The 16,938-nt window shown below is 36.8% G+C and overlaps 3 protein-coding genes across 3 annotated transcripts in view; 1 reads left to right on the top strand and 2 right to left on the bottom strand.

The window, feature by feature from the left end:
• LOC122995628 (tumor necrosis factor receptor superfamily member 14-like) overlaps positions 1-4,966 on the bottom strand; it is an 88,472-nt gene extending 83,506 nt beyond the window's left edge. The window contains exon 1 of the transcript XR_006406822.1: positions 4,952-4,966. The gene's annotated coding sequence lies outside the window, so the exon portion shown is untranslated. The remainder of the gene's footprint in view (positions 1-4,951) is intronic.
• LOC122995631 (tumor necrosis factor receptor superfamily member 14-like) overlaps positions 1-16,938 on the top strand; it is a 214,228-nt gene that overhangs the window by 102,328 nt on the left and 94,962 nt on the right. The gene's annotated exons all lie outside the window — the stretch shown is intronic.
• Positions 14,540-16,335, bottom strand: LOC122995633. Its single transcript, XM_044370977.1, has 4 exons — positions 16,027-16,335; positions 15,817-15,939; positions 15,472-15,567; positions 14,540-14,923 (listed from the first exon to the last, which is right to left on the bottom strand). Exons 1-4 carry the CDS (start codon positions 16,328-16,330, stop codon positions 14,802-14,804), a joined length of 645 nt encoding a protein of 214 aa, XP_044226912.1. The 5' UTR covers positions 16,331-16,335; the 3' UTR covers positions 14,540-14,801.

Genomic DNA, 16,938 nt, shown 5'->3' with positions numbered 1-16,938 from the left:
TAGGATGGTATATCCTGATAAACTGAGCAGAATGATGGTCCTCCTGTTTTTTGGCCCACTGTTCCTGGAATGAACAGCTGGAAAGAAGAAAACATAAAGTGATATCAAAAATATGAAAAAAGATAGTTTAATCTGCTACTGTCATCCACACTATTCACAACAACCTGCAACCCTCTGTAGTTAACTAGTATCTCTCTAAATTGCTGAATAAACTTAAAAGTTGTGGAAAATAATTATATCAAAGTCCTCTTCATCCCCCCTTTTGTCCCTGAGCAGGGGATAATTTTGTTAAAATATTGATGGAAAAAAAGTAAGGCTAGGCCCTGTTTGACCACCGGTATTGTATTTTTATTTTATCATCTTTATTTATACAGGGTAAGTTGCCGTTTTACAACAAAACCCTGCCTCAAACAAAATCACAAGAACAGACTCATTAAATAATTCAGAAATTTTTCAGTAAGCAGGATCGCACTCTAGAAATTATTCCATAAGGTTGCTGCAAAGGCAGTTTGTCCTGGATCAGTTCTGGTTCTGCTTCTTGGAGCATCAACCAATCACTGGAGCTGGTTAAGTGTGGTCCAGATTGCCAGAGCAGCAGGGATGACATATACGATGGTCATTTACCAACATGATATTTGTAGATAAATGAGTATAGATGATTATGACGTCTCTCAAACAGGGAAGACCCCCCAACCCAGTGGTGGATGTCATTATCATCAGTAACACACCTACAAGACTCAGCTCTTTTGCAAACACCTCTGTCCCTGATGGACTTTAAAGGAATATTACTCACTTCTATGCACCCTATGCATTAGCTCTATGCGCTGCCTGTTGGCACCTACATCCTGACCTGAACTTAGCTTTATGGCACTTACTCATATTGTTCTCTCCTGACGAGATCTTTGTTTATGTTGTATTAACTTTCATATGTACATTGTTTTGGAAAATTGTAATAAATTGTAACACCTGATGGCAGAGTAGTAAATGGAGTCTAGTCTAGGGGCCTCAGAGTGGACATAGCAGCATGTTGATAAATGACATAATCCTCATCTGAGAGGAAAACTGCTTCAACGTCCCTCTTTCTACAGCTCAGAGGGAAGCTGGAACCACAGAGACACCTGCAGTTGAAGGTGCTCTTAATTTGATGTAAATATAACAACTTTTTTCTAATTCATCTATAAAGATACATTAAAAAACGTCCAGTAGGTGGCAGTATTGTCTTAAACATTTAGTGTGCACAAAGTCTGATCATTTGCCCACTTACAAATAATAAAGTAGCAAAAAGTTTCTTGGAAGATATTGTGAGAATCAGGTCTGTGGGTGAATTTGGACTATTAACTTCTACACTGTGATTCAAAGGTATTTAATCTGAGACATAAAGTAGTAAACTGCTTTGCATTGACACTATTCATTTACACACAAACATGAACACACTTCAGCCCTCCCACTGCACAGGTGGGAGGGCTAAACTAATTGATGTCCTGAAGAACACTGAGGCAGCTTTGTGAATCAGTGAACTGTGGAGCCTCCAAATAGGCCACATAAAGACAGATCAAAATAAAGTATCATAAAGGTATTACAGTTGTTATAAAATATTCTAATGAAAAGATTGATTCCCTCAGAGGTGCCAGTAAACGTCTCGTCTAAAGAACCAAAACGTCCAGAAACGTCCCTGAAGGGCTGATTAACAGTTACTTGAACATCATGCTGAAAAATGACTAAATACACTTCAAACTGAATATTAGACCACTTCATGTTTTTATATTTGAAGCTGATTCTAAACTATATGAACCACTGTGGAGGTTTGGTCTCAGAGTTTGTGTGTTTTCTTGTTTTAATACATTTGAATTAAAACCCACTTGGTATCTCTATCTGGAGAAACATAACCTGGCGGCACTTTGACTCTTTCCATATGTGAACCCTCATAATAACTAGAATTCACTGTCTTTGGCCTGTTTTCTTTAAAGAGACCAAACACAACGGTCAGAGTCTGAGTTAGAAAGTAACTGAACACATTTACTCACATTAACTTTCAGTTTTTAGGTTCTGATACTTTACTTGATTATTTCTTCTCAGAGACTTTTGACTTTTACTGGACTCCATCTATTTTAAACCAAGTGAAGGCTGACAGGCTGCAGTCCATGATTCAAGACTTTAATGTCTTTTTTAAAACGTTGAAATGAACACAATATACACTTTTTTATACATCTTATCTTATCTTACACATCTTATATACACACTCATACTGTACATTATTACATGTATATCATCTGAAATCAAAATTCTTAGGTCCTTGTAGCTCTTTATGAGTCTGATGAATCACTGTGGTGCACAATCACAACCACAATACATGAACACTAATTAGTACATTTTACAAACCAGTCTGGGTGAATTATAAGTCAATAAATGTTGATGATTAATGAGCTCTTAGTATCAAGACTCTTCAGCAGCTACATTTAGTTTTCATCCAACATGTTTTCACAGGTTTGTAACATTTACTGGTTTAAAGGATGAATCTCTATTTAAAGTTGCTTTTATTTCTATCTTCCCCTGTGTCAGTACTCACAGGGCCGATCCCTCTAGCCTCCATTTTAAAGGGAACAATATAACTCACAGCTGTTGCTCCTGTAAATCCAAAATAAAAATACTTCCACATTCACTTCTGTATGTTTGGTTTGAATCATCTACAGGGATCATTAGATCATTTTAACAAGAAAACTAATCAACACAATAACTTTCAATAGTTTCACAACATCCAACAGTCGTCCTACAACATTTAATAACATCTATGTGAAATAATGATGTAGACTGTAGACAAGCAGCTCTTAGAGGATATTTTCAGTCTGTAGTAAAGTTCAGGAAATCAAACTTGGACTTGTTTTATTTCTCATCACTGATAAGACAATGTGCTAGAATCCAACCTGGATTGTAAACTGGATTCTAGATCACATTTACTCTGCAGTAGGAGATGTTCCTGATACTGTTTAGCATCTCTGGCGTTTCCTCTCCAACTTCCTTTTGGGTGAAAATTAAGAGATTAATGACATGATTTAATATGTTAGATAAACTGAATTATGTCATCTACTAAAGTACATTCATTACAGTATCAAAAAGAGACAACAAACATACCTGTTTGGGAATGTCTTCAATTTCATTTTCCTCTATAATAAAACAATGAAAAAAGTCTTAATCAACAATGTCATGACCTGTCAGAAAGTATCATCCATCAAAACTATGATAATGTTTGTATTGTCTGATACAAAAAATAATAACAAATCTTACTTGCTTTCTTCTTTATGATAAAGCAAACTAATCCAGCTATGCCAATTAATAAAAAAAGCACCAAAATCCCGACAGTCACATGTATCACATGTGAACTTTGTTCTCCACATTCAGCATCAGCTGAATCAGTTCCTGGTTTTATCATCTGAAGCTTTAGTGATTCACATCTGGAATGACAGAGGGACATTTTTACAGTAACATTTATAGATTCCACTAATTCATTGCTGTTGTTAGAAACCAGCTGTGTCCACGGCTGATGTCAAGCTTCACTTACTGTGTGTGTGGTTGACAAGATGTAAATGTCCCATCTGAAAATGTTCCATCACTGCAGTCAGTGCACTCAGTGTCCCTGAGAGCTGTTCCTGCACAAATACAAATATACACATTGAAACTACTTCACTTTACATATTATGAAGTCATCACTGTTATATGACATCATCACTGTCATCACATCTGTCTGATTTCATTTCAGTGAAGCTGACACTTGAAAATCACACATCCAATAATAGTCCTTTGTTTCATAATGATTGTTGACAAGTTTTTATATTTCACCATCTTGTCATTCTTGAGCTACGATGGAATCAGATTCATAACCAAACTACTGTTTGAGAGAAAACTACAATGATCCAAATGTCATCAGCTTCACTGCTTCATGCAAATACTCATTTCATCTTCACACCATTTCTCAGGAGCAATTTACACAACAAGTTGAGCAACAAGTTGACTGGTCTGTGTTCAGTTGTGACTTTTTCTACAGAATTATTGAGCTGCTTTTTTCCTGCTATCTAGTGGACAGAAATCAATACGTGCAGCTTTAATAAGCAACTTGTTTGTCAGGTCATGGTGTTCCCATTTAAAACTTCAACTACAACTATAATCTTAAAGTCAGCATGAGAAAACCAACCTTTTTGTCTGATGTATTGTCCTGGTTGACAGCTTGTGTGTTTCAGTGCTTTCACACAGCCGTCCTCTGTGGAGTCCATACAGTAGAATCCCTCCAGTGGTTGACAAACTGTATTTGATGTTGATGTACATGATGTCTTTATCTGCAGACCAGAACCTGTCAACACATACAGAGGTTACATATGAGATACTAAACTTCTCTTCTGTTCAATCTACTAGACAGCAACAGCATGCTGATCTTTTTTCTGACTTACAGACAATCTTCAGTTTTTATGATTGCTTAAATTTCTGCTAATAATATGAATATAAATCTACCTGCATCACAGTTTGCACAGGTGAAACACTGTTTAAGTCCAGTGGGATGATTCATGTAGGTTCCATCAGTGCAGGACAGACAGGATGTGCTTCTGAACTCTGTACAATCTGTTTTAACTCGATTTCCTGTGAAGAAGAAACAATTTATTATCATTATAATTATCATATTATTCACATTATATTTTAAATAATTGCTTTTCTCTCTCTGATCCCTCTTGTTCACCAGGTGATAAATATCGTACAAGCATTGTATCTTTCTGTAAATCTTCTGTCATGTCTGAATTAAGAAACAAGGAACATTTAGCTACGTAAAAGTCAGCTGTCAGAAAAACCATCACTTTGTTTTACTGCTTATAAACAAGCAGTAAACTGTATTGATCAGCCCAGAAGTGATCAATTCTGTAAGTATCGTTGCTGCCAAACATCCTTTTATGTTTCAGTTAGATCTTACCAGCAAGACATCTAGGACAGCATTCTTCTCCTATTTGGTACTCTGCACGATGACATATGAGGGAATGTCCACTGAAGACTTTCAGTATTATTATCTGTGAAGAGTAAAAACAGTTTTTTGTCTCAGTGAAACCTGGTTGAAGTTAAGATATTGTTGAGAGCTGTTCTGAATAACTTCCTGCTTTAAGCAGAGAAAGGCAGAATAAAAGACATGACATATACAACACATAACAATGAGGTGGAAAAGAAGAAATGGAGGAATAAAACATGTGATGGTGATAACTGAAAGTGAAGGGAAGGTCAGTGGAGGAGGATGTCAATGGAGGCAAGAAGAAGGAAGAGAGGACCTGAGGGGAGAAGATGACGGCCAGGTAGGACTGAAAAAAGAAGATGAAGATATGGAGACGAAGATGATTTCAGAAGACGACTGAACAGTAAAATGACCAAAGAACACTTTTTTCTTTCCACTTTATGACTAACTGATTTTTAACTTTAAACAATCATTTGTATTATTGAGTTTTTACATTTTTACACTTCTGAGCAGTTGAATGTTATTTGTACAGTTTTATTCACTATGTGTGAAGAAGCATTTTTGCACTTTCAAAAAGTGAAAAAAGTCCTTGATGTGAGACCAGTCCTACACTACTATATAACATAGTTACAATTACACATAATCATATGTCTTCAATAGCTTGAAATACATTTATAAACAGTTGTTATAAGTTGATACATAAATATCTTATAATTGTTCTTCATTATAAATGGTTTTAATCTCCAACCTAAAAAGGATTTGTACATGTGCATAATCACTTCTTAATGATTATCACACTATCCATTTGTCTTAAATTATTATAAGGACATTTCAAATATTCATAGTTATCAACAATTCAAATCATAATTAATATTGTTGGCAACTCATCATCCATCTATCTATCTTTCAGATTTTAGAGAAGCAAAGCACTCTACTGGTTTGTCCTCCTCTTGTCACTATGAATTCTTTTCCAGGAGTCTGCAGTTTGTCATTTACCTTAAACTGAAGCTTGTAAATATTTGATTTATGTTTACTGATCTCAGCAGAGTTTTATGAATACAGAACTATCCATAAATAATGGTGACGCCTCTGTGAACCAGCAGAGGGAAACCTCACATCTACTTATACTAGTGATGAGACTGGAGAATTTATTCAGTTCTCAGCAGGCATTAAAGGTACAATCCATGATAAAAATGTCAACAAAAAGGCAGCTCAACTACATTCAAAATACAAAACTGATTAAACTGATTAATTGTTACTTTAAATTCTGATTGGATAGAAACAAACGATGATATGACACTTCAGTCATATAAGTTCACATTCCAGCATTTTATATGTTGTAAAATCACATTTTGGGCTTTAGTACAAACAAATGTGTCAATAAAAACCTTTGAATACAAAACTGTGATTTTCACAATATATGTAGCTACTAAATTCAACATTCCCGTACAAAAGTGAAAGCCATGTATCTCCAAAACATCAACCTCTGACGGTACATATTTCAATAATCCAATGTGTTTAAATTGGTTGAATTTAAGAAGTAAGAAAATCACCAAATTTGGAGATAAAAGGTTTTAGTCGGACAGTCAGGATATGGAAATCTACAGTACAATAATTTCCAAATATCATCAAAATGAGTTTCAGTAATAAACTAACAATATAAGCTCTATTCACAATGTGACAGTTTCCTTTAACATAAATGGACACTTTCAGCACATTTAGACATTAATGTGTCTTTGATTGTGACTGTAATTCACTTCAGCAGTAATGAAAGAAAAAAGTTTTGTACATCATCAACAGACAGTATCAACTGTAATGTTTCCTCTGTTCTATGATCACAGGCAGAGCTGTGGGGATCTGTAGGCTTTACCACTCTCTAAAGGCAGCAGTACACTGATGATTTCACAACAAGTCTGTTTACTTTTGAAATCTTTATAAAAGATGCACTGAGCCGCAGAAAACACTAACTAAGACTTTTTTATAAAGGTAATCACAGCGAGCTGCTGGGCTGTGAACACAGTGGCAGAAGAAGTTTTGTAAAGAATAAAAACAGGAGAGAGATTTCACAGTAAATCCTGTCATTGTTTATACCTATAAAGACACGTGACTAATCACTGCAGAAGGTGAAAAGCATCCTGATGCTTTCACAAAGTTAACGTTCAGATGCAGAACTTCACAATTCAACCATTGCGAAGGAGTTCTCTGGATGGTCCTTTATTCGTGGTCTGGTGGAGGTTTCAGCTTTGTTGTATTTCTTCTTCTTCCAAGCAAAATAGATGACAATCCCACCCAGCAGAGAAAGTACCACAACTGCTCGCAAAACAAACACAAGCAGCGAGTTATCTGTTCAAATACAGAGACACAAAAATCACATGTCAAGTTTCCACTGTGACAGCAAAGTTATGAAAGTACTACAGACTGTACTGGTGTGTGTGGTGAGAAAGTTTTCACTTATTAATGTACCATGGGTCATCACTGCTGGAGTTGGTCACAGTTTGATTTGAGGGTTTAATTGACACTGTGATGCCAGTCTTCTTACCTGTAATGTTTGTGATCATGGGAGGGGTTGTTGTTGGATCAATACACAGGGTGTTATTGGCTGAAAACACACACTGTGATATGTTTGTCCCGTCGGGTAAGGTGCAGTTGATGAATATGAAGCCTACGGACAAACAAACAGATCAACTGTGACTAATGTACAGTGTAATAATTAATTATCAAGTTGATTTCTAGTTATGTTCTGTCTCACCACACGTAGATATCTTCATTTCTTTCGAGACATTACTGACGTGATTCCTGACCGAGCAGACCAGTAGTCCTGAGACGTCTTGTTTCAGAGTGATGTTGTTGGTCTCTTTATTTCCAGAGAGGAGCTGATCGTCTGTCAGTGTGTGTCCATCCAGAGTCCAGCTGTACTGAGGACTGTCCCCTCCCTCAGAGGAGCAGGACACCGTCATCTCTCCCTGAGACAAACACTCAGAGTCCAGCAGGACAGAGGACACAGGAGCTGAGAGAAACACACTCACATGACTTTTTAATGTGGCTTTAAACATATTCAGTGTTTACAATGTAAATTCATATACAGAAGTACAGACTAAAATGTTTCAGGAAATGCAACACTATACTGTAGTTGTGTGGCAGACTTTGAGTGTTTCATGTGAAATGATTGTTTGGAAGGTAAAATATAGAAATAGTATTTGTTCAGTAGTATGTGTATTTATGTAAGTGTATTTACCTAGTGTAATTTTCCAAAATCATTTGTTGGTTTATTGTGAATAATACAAATTAAATGATAAGATTAATGACAGCAAAAGTAGTTATTTACCTTGAAAAGACAACTGAAGAGTCCGCTGTTCTAATGCAGTTCCATTTGAATCAAAGGTTTTAAGGGTATATTCAGCACCATCAGTCCTGCTCAGGTTATTTATCCTAAATGTTCCATTACTGGGAGTAAAGATGGATCTGTCCTTCATCTCATTAGACACAATCTTATCCTTTCTCCCATGAAGTATTATTGTGGTTTTGTCTTTGTTCCATTGGTATTTAAATATTTTTGATGCGCTGTCCATCAGCTGGAGCACCACAGTTCCTCCCAGAGCTCCATAACACTGAGCTCCATCCTGTCTGCCATCACAGTGGGTTTCAACACCTGCAAAAATAGAAAAATACATTTTAAAAAAGTTATTATCACAATTGTGGTCATTCCATTTCTACTAAATTAATGACTAGGACAATGTATTATGCCAGTGCAAATATTCATGTTTTAAAACAGAAACATTAAAGGGTACATATTATGTTTTTTGTGATTTTCTGTTATTTTCATACTGTTATGATGTTGGATATCTGTGTTAAACATGGTCCCAGTTCTAAAACTTGAGGTTAATGTATGAAAAATAATCCCTGTTAATATTCAGGTCTTCAGCCTGCTCTGAACACTTCATTTGTTTTTTCTGGTCGTGTCAAGATGGTGAGTCTATATTTGAGAAACCCTCGCCAAAATTGTTAGGAAGTAGTAACTTTATCCCACGCCACATTTCAAGTGATAATTTTAACCCAAACCATGACCTTTCCCTGACCCAGTGCTTCTTAATTATTTTCTGTTACGCCCCCCCAGGAAGAAGAAAACATTTTGCGCCCCCCCACTCTCCACCGCGACTATAAATAGTATCATTTGTCTATAAAATTGTTATATGTACACCTCTGCATAACATTGTATCCTTATTAACATTAAAGAAAACAAAAAAAGAAAGAAGTATAGATCAACTTACAACAAATAATAATTCTATTAACATTGTTTTTTTAGTTTGTAACAGAAAAGATTTAAAGTGCATCAATTTGCCTGAAATTAAAAAAAATTAAATCCTTATTTAAATTATAAACAGTTTTTGACCGACTGCCATTTGATACTGAAAATAAAATTAAATAAAATCAATAAATAATAATACATTCAAATTGATCAGCAACATTAACTCAGGAGCACAATATATAAAACACTTTAACTTACAAAACAATAATGAATAAAACAATTTGTGCTGATTTGTTTTTATCAAAATGAGGAAGTCAGGATTAATGGCTACAATGAGCACGTTTTGCAGTGCTCAGCTTTTCAAAGCGGGGTTTGAAGCATGATACTGCAACTCTCAGCTCCTGTTCAATGTTTAGCTGGGACCTGTACTTGGTCTTCAGTGCAGCAACAGCAGAGAAGCCAGTCTCACAAAGATATGATGTTGCAAAGGGAATAAGGATGCCCATAGCCTTCTGCCCTTAGAGTGGATACTGCCTCTCTACACTCAGCCAGAATTCACTCACTGTCTGTGATGTGAACCTCAGTCTCCATGTGGAGTCAGACGTCATGTCAATGAACTGGTCTTCCTCTGCAGAGCTGGTGCATTGAAAGGATCTCTGACCCAGTCATACTGGGAACTGTTTTCAGGGAAGTACTTTTTAAAGAATCCCATCAATGATGAAATATGCTGCTTGATATATGGAATCACTGAGGTGGCATCATAGTCAGTAGTGTCAACAAATTCATGCCGGTTCTCGAATGAATCAGTATTTCCTTCATCAAGTCATCTGCCCCACATTGCTCCAAAAACATTCTTATCTGCTCTCTGAGCTCAAAAACTCAGGACAAAACTTTATCTTGTGACAGCCACCTTGCTTCACTGTGAAACAGCACAGCTTGGTGTTCAGCTCCCATCTCCTCACAGACAGCAAAGAAGACTCCTGTTTTTAGTGGCCTGGTCTTTATAAAATTGACTACATCTATAATGTCAGTCATAACCTCACTTAATTCAGAGGAAAGGTGCCTTGAGGCCAGTGCTTCTCTGTGTATAACACAGTGTGTCCACTCAGCATTGATGAGTGCCTGAAGTCCTTTTCTCATCCCTGCCATGGTCTGTGCACCATCACTGCAAACACCAACGCAGTTCTCTCACTTTAGCCCATTCTCAGTCAGGAAGCAGTCCAGCATTTTGAAAAGCTCTTCAGCTGTGGCTCTGTCTCTGACATATTTACAAAAAAGTAGATCCTCACACAGAGAGTTTGTCATGTCAAAACGTACATAAGACACAAACAAATTGTCTTTGTTGCTGTCAGTTGCTTCATCGAGTTGTAAGGCAAAACGTTTGTGTTTATCTACCAGCTGTTCTTGAAGATCGTTAGCAATGTCATTTATACGTCTGGCGACAGTGTCAGGGACAGTTTTTATTTTTGCAGCACTTACGTCATCCAGCACGACAGAGACCATGTCTAATGCTGCAGGCAGTATCAGCTCCTCTGATATGGTGTGGGGTTTTTTTGCACTGAGCAGTTTGGTACGCCACCTTATATGATGCTAACAGTGCTCGCTGATTTAATGAAGTAGCATTCACAAAGCGGGATGATTGTTGGCAATATTCGGCACGTTTTCGCTGAAAAAACTCAAGCGGCTTATCAGCGTGATTGAGGTGTAATGTCTTTAAGTGACGCCTTAATTTATTTGGCTTCATGCTGTCCGCTGCCAACATTTTAAGACACAGTAAACACACCGGTCTTTCCTCGTCTCCCACCGTAGTCACAGTGAAACTGAGCGCTACATACGCTTCATCTTATTTCCTCGTCTTAGCTTTCGGGTGACTTTTGTTTGTCTAATTATCTTCGTCTCTCTCCGCCTTTCTTTCCATCCCTGTTAAGTAACTTTCCATGGTGTCTCTTGAGGGTTTGTTCACTGCACTTCATATCTCCTGCTCTGTGCTGTGTGTGCGCATGCTCCGAGCAAAAAACCGCTCCACCATAGAGCTAATACTCCCTGCGCACACTCTGGCAATGACAATTAACCCCCCCCCCCGGCATCGCACCGCCCCACTGTCTGAGAAGGACTGCCCTAACCCAAGTGGTTTTTGTGCCTCAACCTGACCGGACCTTAACCTTAGCGGTGTCACATCATAAAACATTGATAATAACACGTCCTTGTTGTTTTATACAGTTTCTAATAAAGAGCAGGGCAGCCATATGTTGGACATGAACTACTGTTCATTGCCAAGCAATTACAGTAAAACTATATTTCTGGAGTGATTGTGATAATTATTACTCAGCAGCACTGTGAGATGTTTTCATTCTTCCTCACAGATTCAGTCAGAATACAAAAGATATTGTATATCTCCAGGTTCCTTAAGATTTCATTATGATCATTCTGTCATTTCTGATTTTTGGTAAGTGAGAGGGTTTCCATTGTTCAAATTAAATTTCATTCATTTTGTGCTATCAACTGTATTTGCAAAGTCCTGTGATTTGGATCTCACTTTCACTAATTTCATTAGCATTTATTTGCTCCACAACCTGTGATTTCAAAGTTAACCTACAGAAAGCTTTCAGGTTGTAACAACATCAAACCATTTACTGGCAGTCAACCGCAGTTCTAAACTATCACTAAACTATGTGTTGTGTGTCATACTCACTAATGAACAGGGTATGCACGTGAAAATAATCCCTGAAATCCTAGTTGTCAGTTGATTCTTCTTTGTTAAAAGTATTTATTTGGTCAAAGCTGTTTTCTAGCCTGGAACAGTATTTAAGCTGCATCAGTTAGGATGATGTCAAACTGTACTTATTGACTAAAAGTGATCTTGTGGCTGCATAAAATCATCAATAATGATTTCTAATTGAACACAAAACATCTTATTTGCACAATATCAAATCCAATACTAACATGTCAGATAGTGAAACAGCTCACCATGAGAGACTCCGAATAGTATCAGCAACAGTCCAACCACAGCTTCCATGTCTCCTCACTGTTCAGCCTCTGTTGACCCAGTCAGCAGCTTTCAGACAAACTTCTTTACTTTATTCAATAGAAAACATGAACATCCTACACTGAACAGCCTGAAATGTCTTCTGTTAGAGATCAACCTCAGATAAGAAGGTATAAAAACTGTATTGAATTCAGCTACAGGTTTTAGAGGTGGAGAGGGGGAAAGGAAGTGAATTTAACATGGTCACTACTTACAAGAAAGAAAATCACACACCATCATCTTCTCAAGAAATTTATGTTGTCATGACTTCCTCATCTCCTTCTTTCTTGTACTACTCAACAGTCTCAGACATATAATGAATCCTATGACAAACAAAACTCTGATACTATACTTTACACTAACATTACATTTCATTTGGCAGACGATGAAGTACAATCCAAGCCACAGGTGACATGTCATGATGTCATGCAGTACCAACCTAGCAGCTGTTGTCTGCTGTATTTCAGTTCCCTTCCATGATGCCCAAAAGACATCAGGACAACTGAAAACATAAGATGAACTGTAAAACAAGTGATTGATCAGTCTTTTGATACACAGAAAAACATTTACTGATTCAATAAATGAGGCCATATTCTACCATCAAACTGGGATTTTAGAATGACAGCTGGTAGTTCAACATGTAAACTGTCTATTTGTGCTCATGGGGAAAAGATTAAAGGCCAGTTTAGCACAACTATGTCTCTGGATCATCATGTTTGCATCAGTCATCTATGATCTAGGAGACTCCAGTTGGAGACCCGGTTTGTGGACTTCCTTCAGAAGGTAGTTTATTCATGAACACTTATTGTAACACTTTCATTTTCTAAAATTAAAAGCATAATAAAAAAACAAAAACATGATTTTTAAGGCTCTTTCCACTTTTATTCAAATACAAATACAAATACTTTTGCTGCCTCAAAAAAATACAGATACAAATACAAATACTGGGCTTTCTGCACATCCCTAGTAGATATATATCTACTGTATTTCTATTAGTTCTTGTTGGGAATATAAGTTTAAAGTGCAGTGAACATTTCCAAAGGAGAGCTGGGTTGGAGCTGAGAGCTCCTTAAAAATTGATATTGAGTTGTTTTAAGTGATGAAAGCACTCTTTCAAGTTCTGAAGAGCAGTGATCAGTTTCCACAGATTTGCAATTACAGCTTACAGTATGTAATCGCTGCTATGAATGTGTTCTGTGTTCTAACATTTATCCCACATTCACCTGCACAATAGTAATTAACTAAAACATCAATTTAATTCAAATTAACTTCTGGTTAATACAGGACAACAAGCAATTTAAGTCAGCAACCTAATTCATACAAATATTCAGAATGTGGATTTGTTTCTCCTCCAGATTTGAAAGTTGGAGCTTAAATAACTCAAACTCTGAATTATTCAAATAATGAAATAGTTAAAAGTTGTTCAGTGTCACTATGGTTGAGTAATATGGATATCTATCTTTTAGTTTTGTAAGGTACTTTGTTAACTGGAATCCACAAACACACACATAGGAAGTGCATCAAGCAAAATATAGGAAATATAACTTTCTGGTGTTAACTGATAAACACATCTTGTGGTAAGAAACTGACAAGTTGTTGCATCACATTTAGTTTTAAACTATCCCTTCATTTGACTCTCTCATTTCTCCAGACAGAAACAGAAACAGAAAAACTATATATAATAATGTATAATAAGGCGTTCATCCTAAAATAATGTATAACAAAAATGATATAATAATGTAATTAGTAATGAAAAGACTACATGTTAACTCCATCTACAAATTCACCCCATGAAGTAACTTTAATTTAAGAGTAAGCAGGACAACACAACTCGTTCATTTGTCTTGTTGCATCCTTTAACTGACACAAATGGTTTCAACACCCTGTAATAAATAAAGCTAATAAAGTAGTCTTAAAAAATCTATTGCAAATGATAAAACAATTTTGCAAGAATGAAATGTCATGCCTAAGAAAAAGCAGAAGTGTTCATGTAATGGAAACAAATTCAGAGACCAGTCATTACATGCAAACTTATCTTTGGTCTTCTAGAGAGCTGAGGGAAGAGGTGTGGCCAAATATGAGATTAAGTCCCAACACACACCACACAGCACAAAACCTTTGATAAACCAATGTAAGAGCACACTGTGCACTGCAAGTTTTCTGTGTTTTAACAATGAATTAAATGTAAATATGCTTATGAATTAAAAAAGAGTTAAAACAAGGATGTATTACATCATGTAAATATTAAAAAAAGAGGATAAAAATCAAGGAATACCTGAAAAAAAATATATATACATATATGTTTTTAAAGAAAATATTAAATATTACACAAAAAAAATTAGCCACAGTGTGATTCAAATGATGCACTTGAATGTTTGAGCTCCTTTGGCAGGTTTTCATACTGATGCCAGTCATAACCCAGGAGTACATTACAAGTGATGAATGATAATATATGTCTTTGTAAAAACGCTGAACACTGTGTATCACCTGCTTTCATGGACCTTAGCGTACACACATTCATCTTCTGTTGGTTTAACAGTTTTCCGAGGTCACCCTGAAAACTTGACTTGGCCGTACTCCGCCTCCATCTCTGCCGTCTGATGCATCTGTCTCCGTTGCTGCTGCACGATCTTCACATTAGCATCGGTCAGTTCTTGCACATCTTCTTCTCCTGTAGAGTGGAAGCAGGAACACATAAAATGCTGCATAACTACACATACTCAGTGATAACAGTGTATTGTTAAGGAAATTCTTTGACATTTTGGGCAGTAGACTTGAAAAGATTAATAGCACTCTCCTGTTTGTACATTAAATATGAAGCGATAGCCAGGAGACAGTAGCTCAGCTTAGCACAAAGACTGGAAACGGCTAGTCAGACTCTGTCAAAAAGGTTAAAAAATCCTCCCACCTCTAAAGTTCACTAATTAACAAGATATAACATGAATAACTGAACTTTAGAAGTGCTGGTAGGTGGATTTTTATACCTTCGTAGGGAGCCAGGCTAGCTGTTTCCCCCTGTTTCTAGTCTTTGTGCTAAGCTAAGCTAACTGGCTGTTAGCTTTACATTTAAAAAACATATAAGAGTGGCATTGATCTTCTCCTCTAACTCTGAGAAAGAAAGCAAATCAGTGTCCCAAAATGTCAAACTATTCCTTTAATCTATAAGTAGACAAGAAACAATCATCTTTGAGTGCAGTGATGAAAAAAGAAACTTTGTACCTTTAGGTTTGTTGTTTTGCTTTTTCCTGTGACTACAGACGACTGCCACCGGGACCACTGACAGAATTACCAGCGCTGAGAGAACACCAGCCATTACTGGAAAATGACATGTTGTAGTAATAAAAGACACAAGAGAAACACAGATCTTTCAGTAACCATGTTCTTAATGAAAGGTGTTATTATGCACATATACATGAGACAAAAAGAGAAAATGACATGAATGAATCCACTGCAGCAGAGTTAGTTTTCACTTACTAATGTGACTGTACCATGGGTCATCACTGCTGGAGTTGGTCACAGTTTGATTTGATGGTTTAATTGACACTGTGATGCCAGTCTTCTTACCTGTAATGTTTGTGATCATGGGAGGGGTTGTTGTTGGATCAATACACAGGGTGTTATTGGCTGAAATCACACACTGTGATATGTTTGTCCCGTCGGGTAAGGTGCAGTTGATGAATATGAAGCCTACGGACAAACAAACAGATCAACTGTGACTAATGTACAGTGTAATAATTAATTATTAAGTTGATTTCTAGTTATGTTCTGTCTCACCACACGTAGATATCTTCTTTTCTTTCGAGACATTACTGACGTGATTCCTGACCGAGCAGACCAGTAGTCCTGAGACGTCTTGTTTCAGAGTGATGTTGTTGGTCTCTTTATTTCCAGAGAGGAGCTGATAGTCTGTCAGTGTGTGTCCATCCAGAGTCCAGCTGTACTGTGGACTGTCCCCTCCCTCAGAGGAGCAGGACACCCTCATCTCTCTCTGGGACAAACACTCAGAGTCCAGCAGGAGAGAGGACACAGGAGCTGAGAGAAACACACTCACATGACTTTTTAATGTGGCTTTAAACATATTCAGTGTTTACAATGTGAATTCATATACAGAAGTACAGACTAAAATGTTTCAGGAAATGCAACACTATACTGTAGTTGTGTGGCGGACTTTGAGTGTTTCATGTGAAATGATTGTTTGCAAAGGTAAAATATAGAAATAGTATTTGTTCAGTAGTATGTGTATTTATGTAAGTGTATTTACCAAGTGTAATTTTCCAAAATCATTTGTTGGTTTATTGTGATTAATACAAATTGAATTATAAGATTAATGACAGCAAAAGTAGTTATTTACCTTGAATAGACAACTGAAGAGTCCGCTGTTCTAATTCCCGTCCATTTGAATCAAAGGTTGTAAGGGTATATTCAGCATCATCAGTCCTGCTCAGGTTATTTATCCTAAATGTTCCATTACTGGGAGTAAAGATGGATCTGTCCTTCATCATATTATACACAATCTTATCCTTTCTCCCATTAAGTATCATTGTGTTTTGTTTTTTTTTCCATTCATATCTAAATATTTCTGAGGTGTTGTCCATCAGCTGGAGCACCACAGTTCCTCCCAGAGCTCCATAACACTGAGCTCCATCCTGTCTGCCATCACAGTGAGTTTCAACACCTGCAAAAATA

Source organism: Thunnus albacares, chromosome 13 (genome assembly GCF_914725855.1).
Source record: "Thunnus albacares chromosome 13, fThuAlb1.1, whole genome shotgun sequence".
Classification (NCBI taxonomy): Eukaryota; Metazoa; Chordata; class Actinopteri; order Scombriformes; family Scombridae; genus Thunnus; species Thunnus albacares.
This window is presented reverse-complemented; position numbering and strand designations above follow the sequence as displayed.

Bases quoted from the DNA above. Each gene is read 5' to 3' on its own strand.
- LOC122995633 (XM_044370977.1), bottom strand. From the start codon at position 16,330: ATGTTTAAAGCCACATTAAAAAGTCATGTGAGTGTGTTTCTCTCAGCT. The intron at 15,568-15,816 runs GTAAGAAGACTG...GTCATTTTCCAG, and splicing joins CATGATCACAAACATTACAG to TAATGGCTGGTGTTCTCTCA. The intron at 14,924-15,471 runs GTACAAAGTTTC...TCCACTCTACAG, and splicing joins GCAAAACAACAAACCTAAAG to GAGAAGAAGATGTGCAAGAA.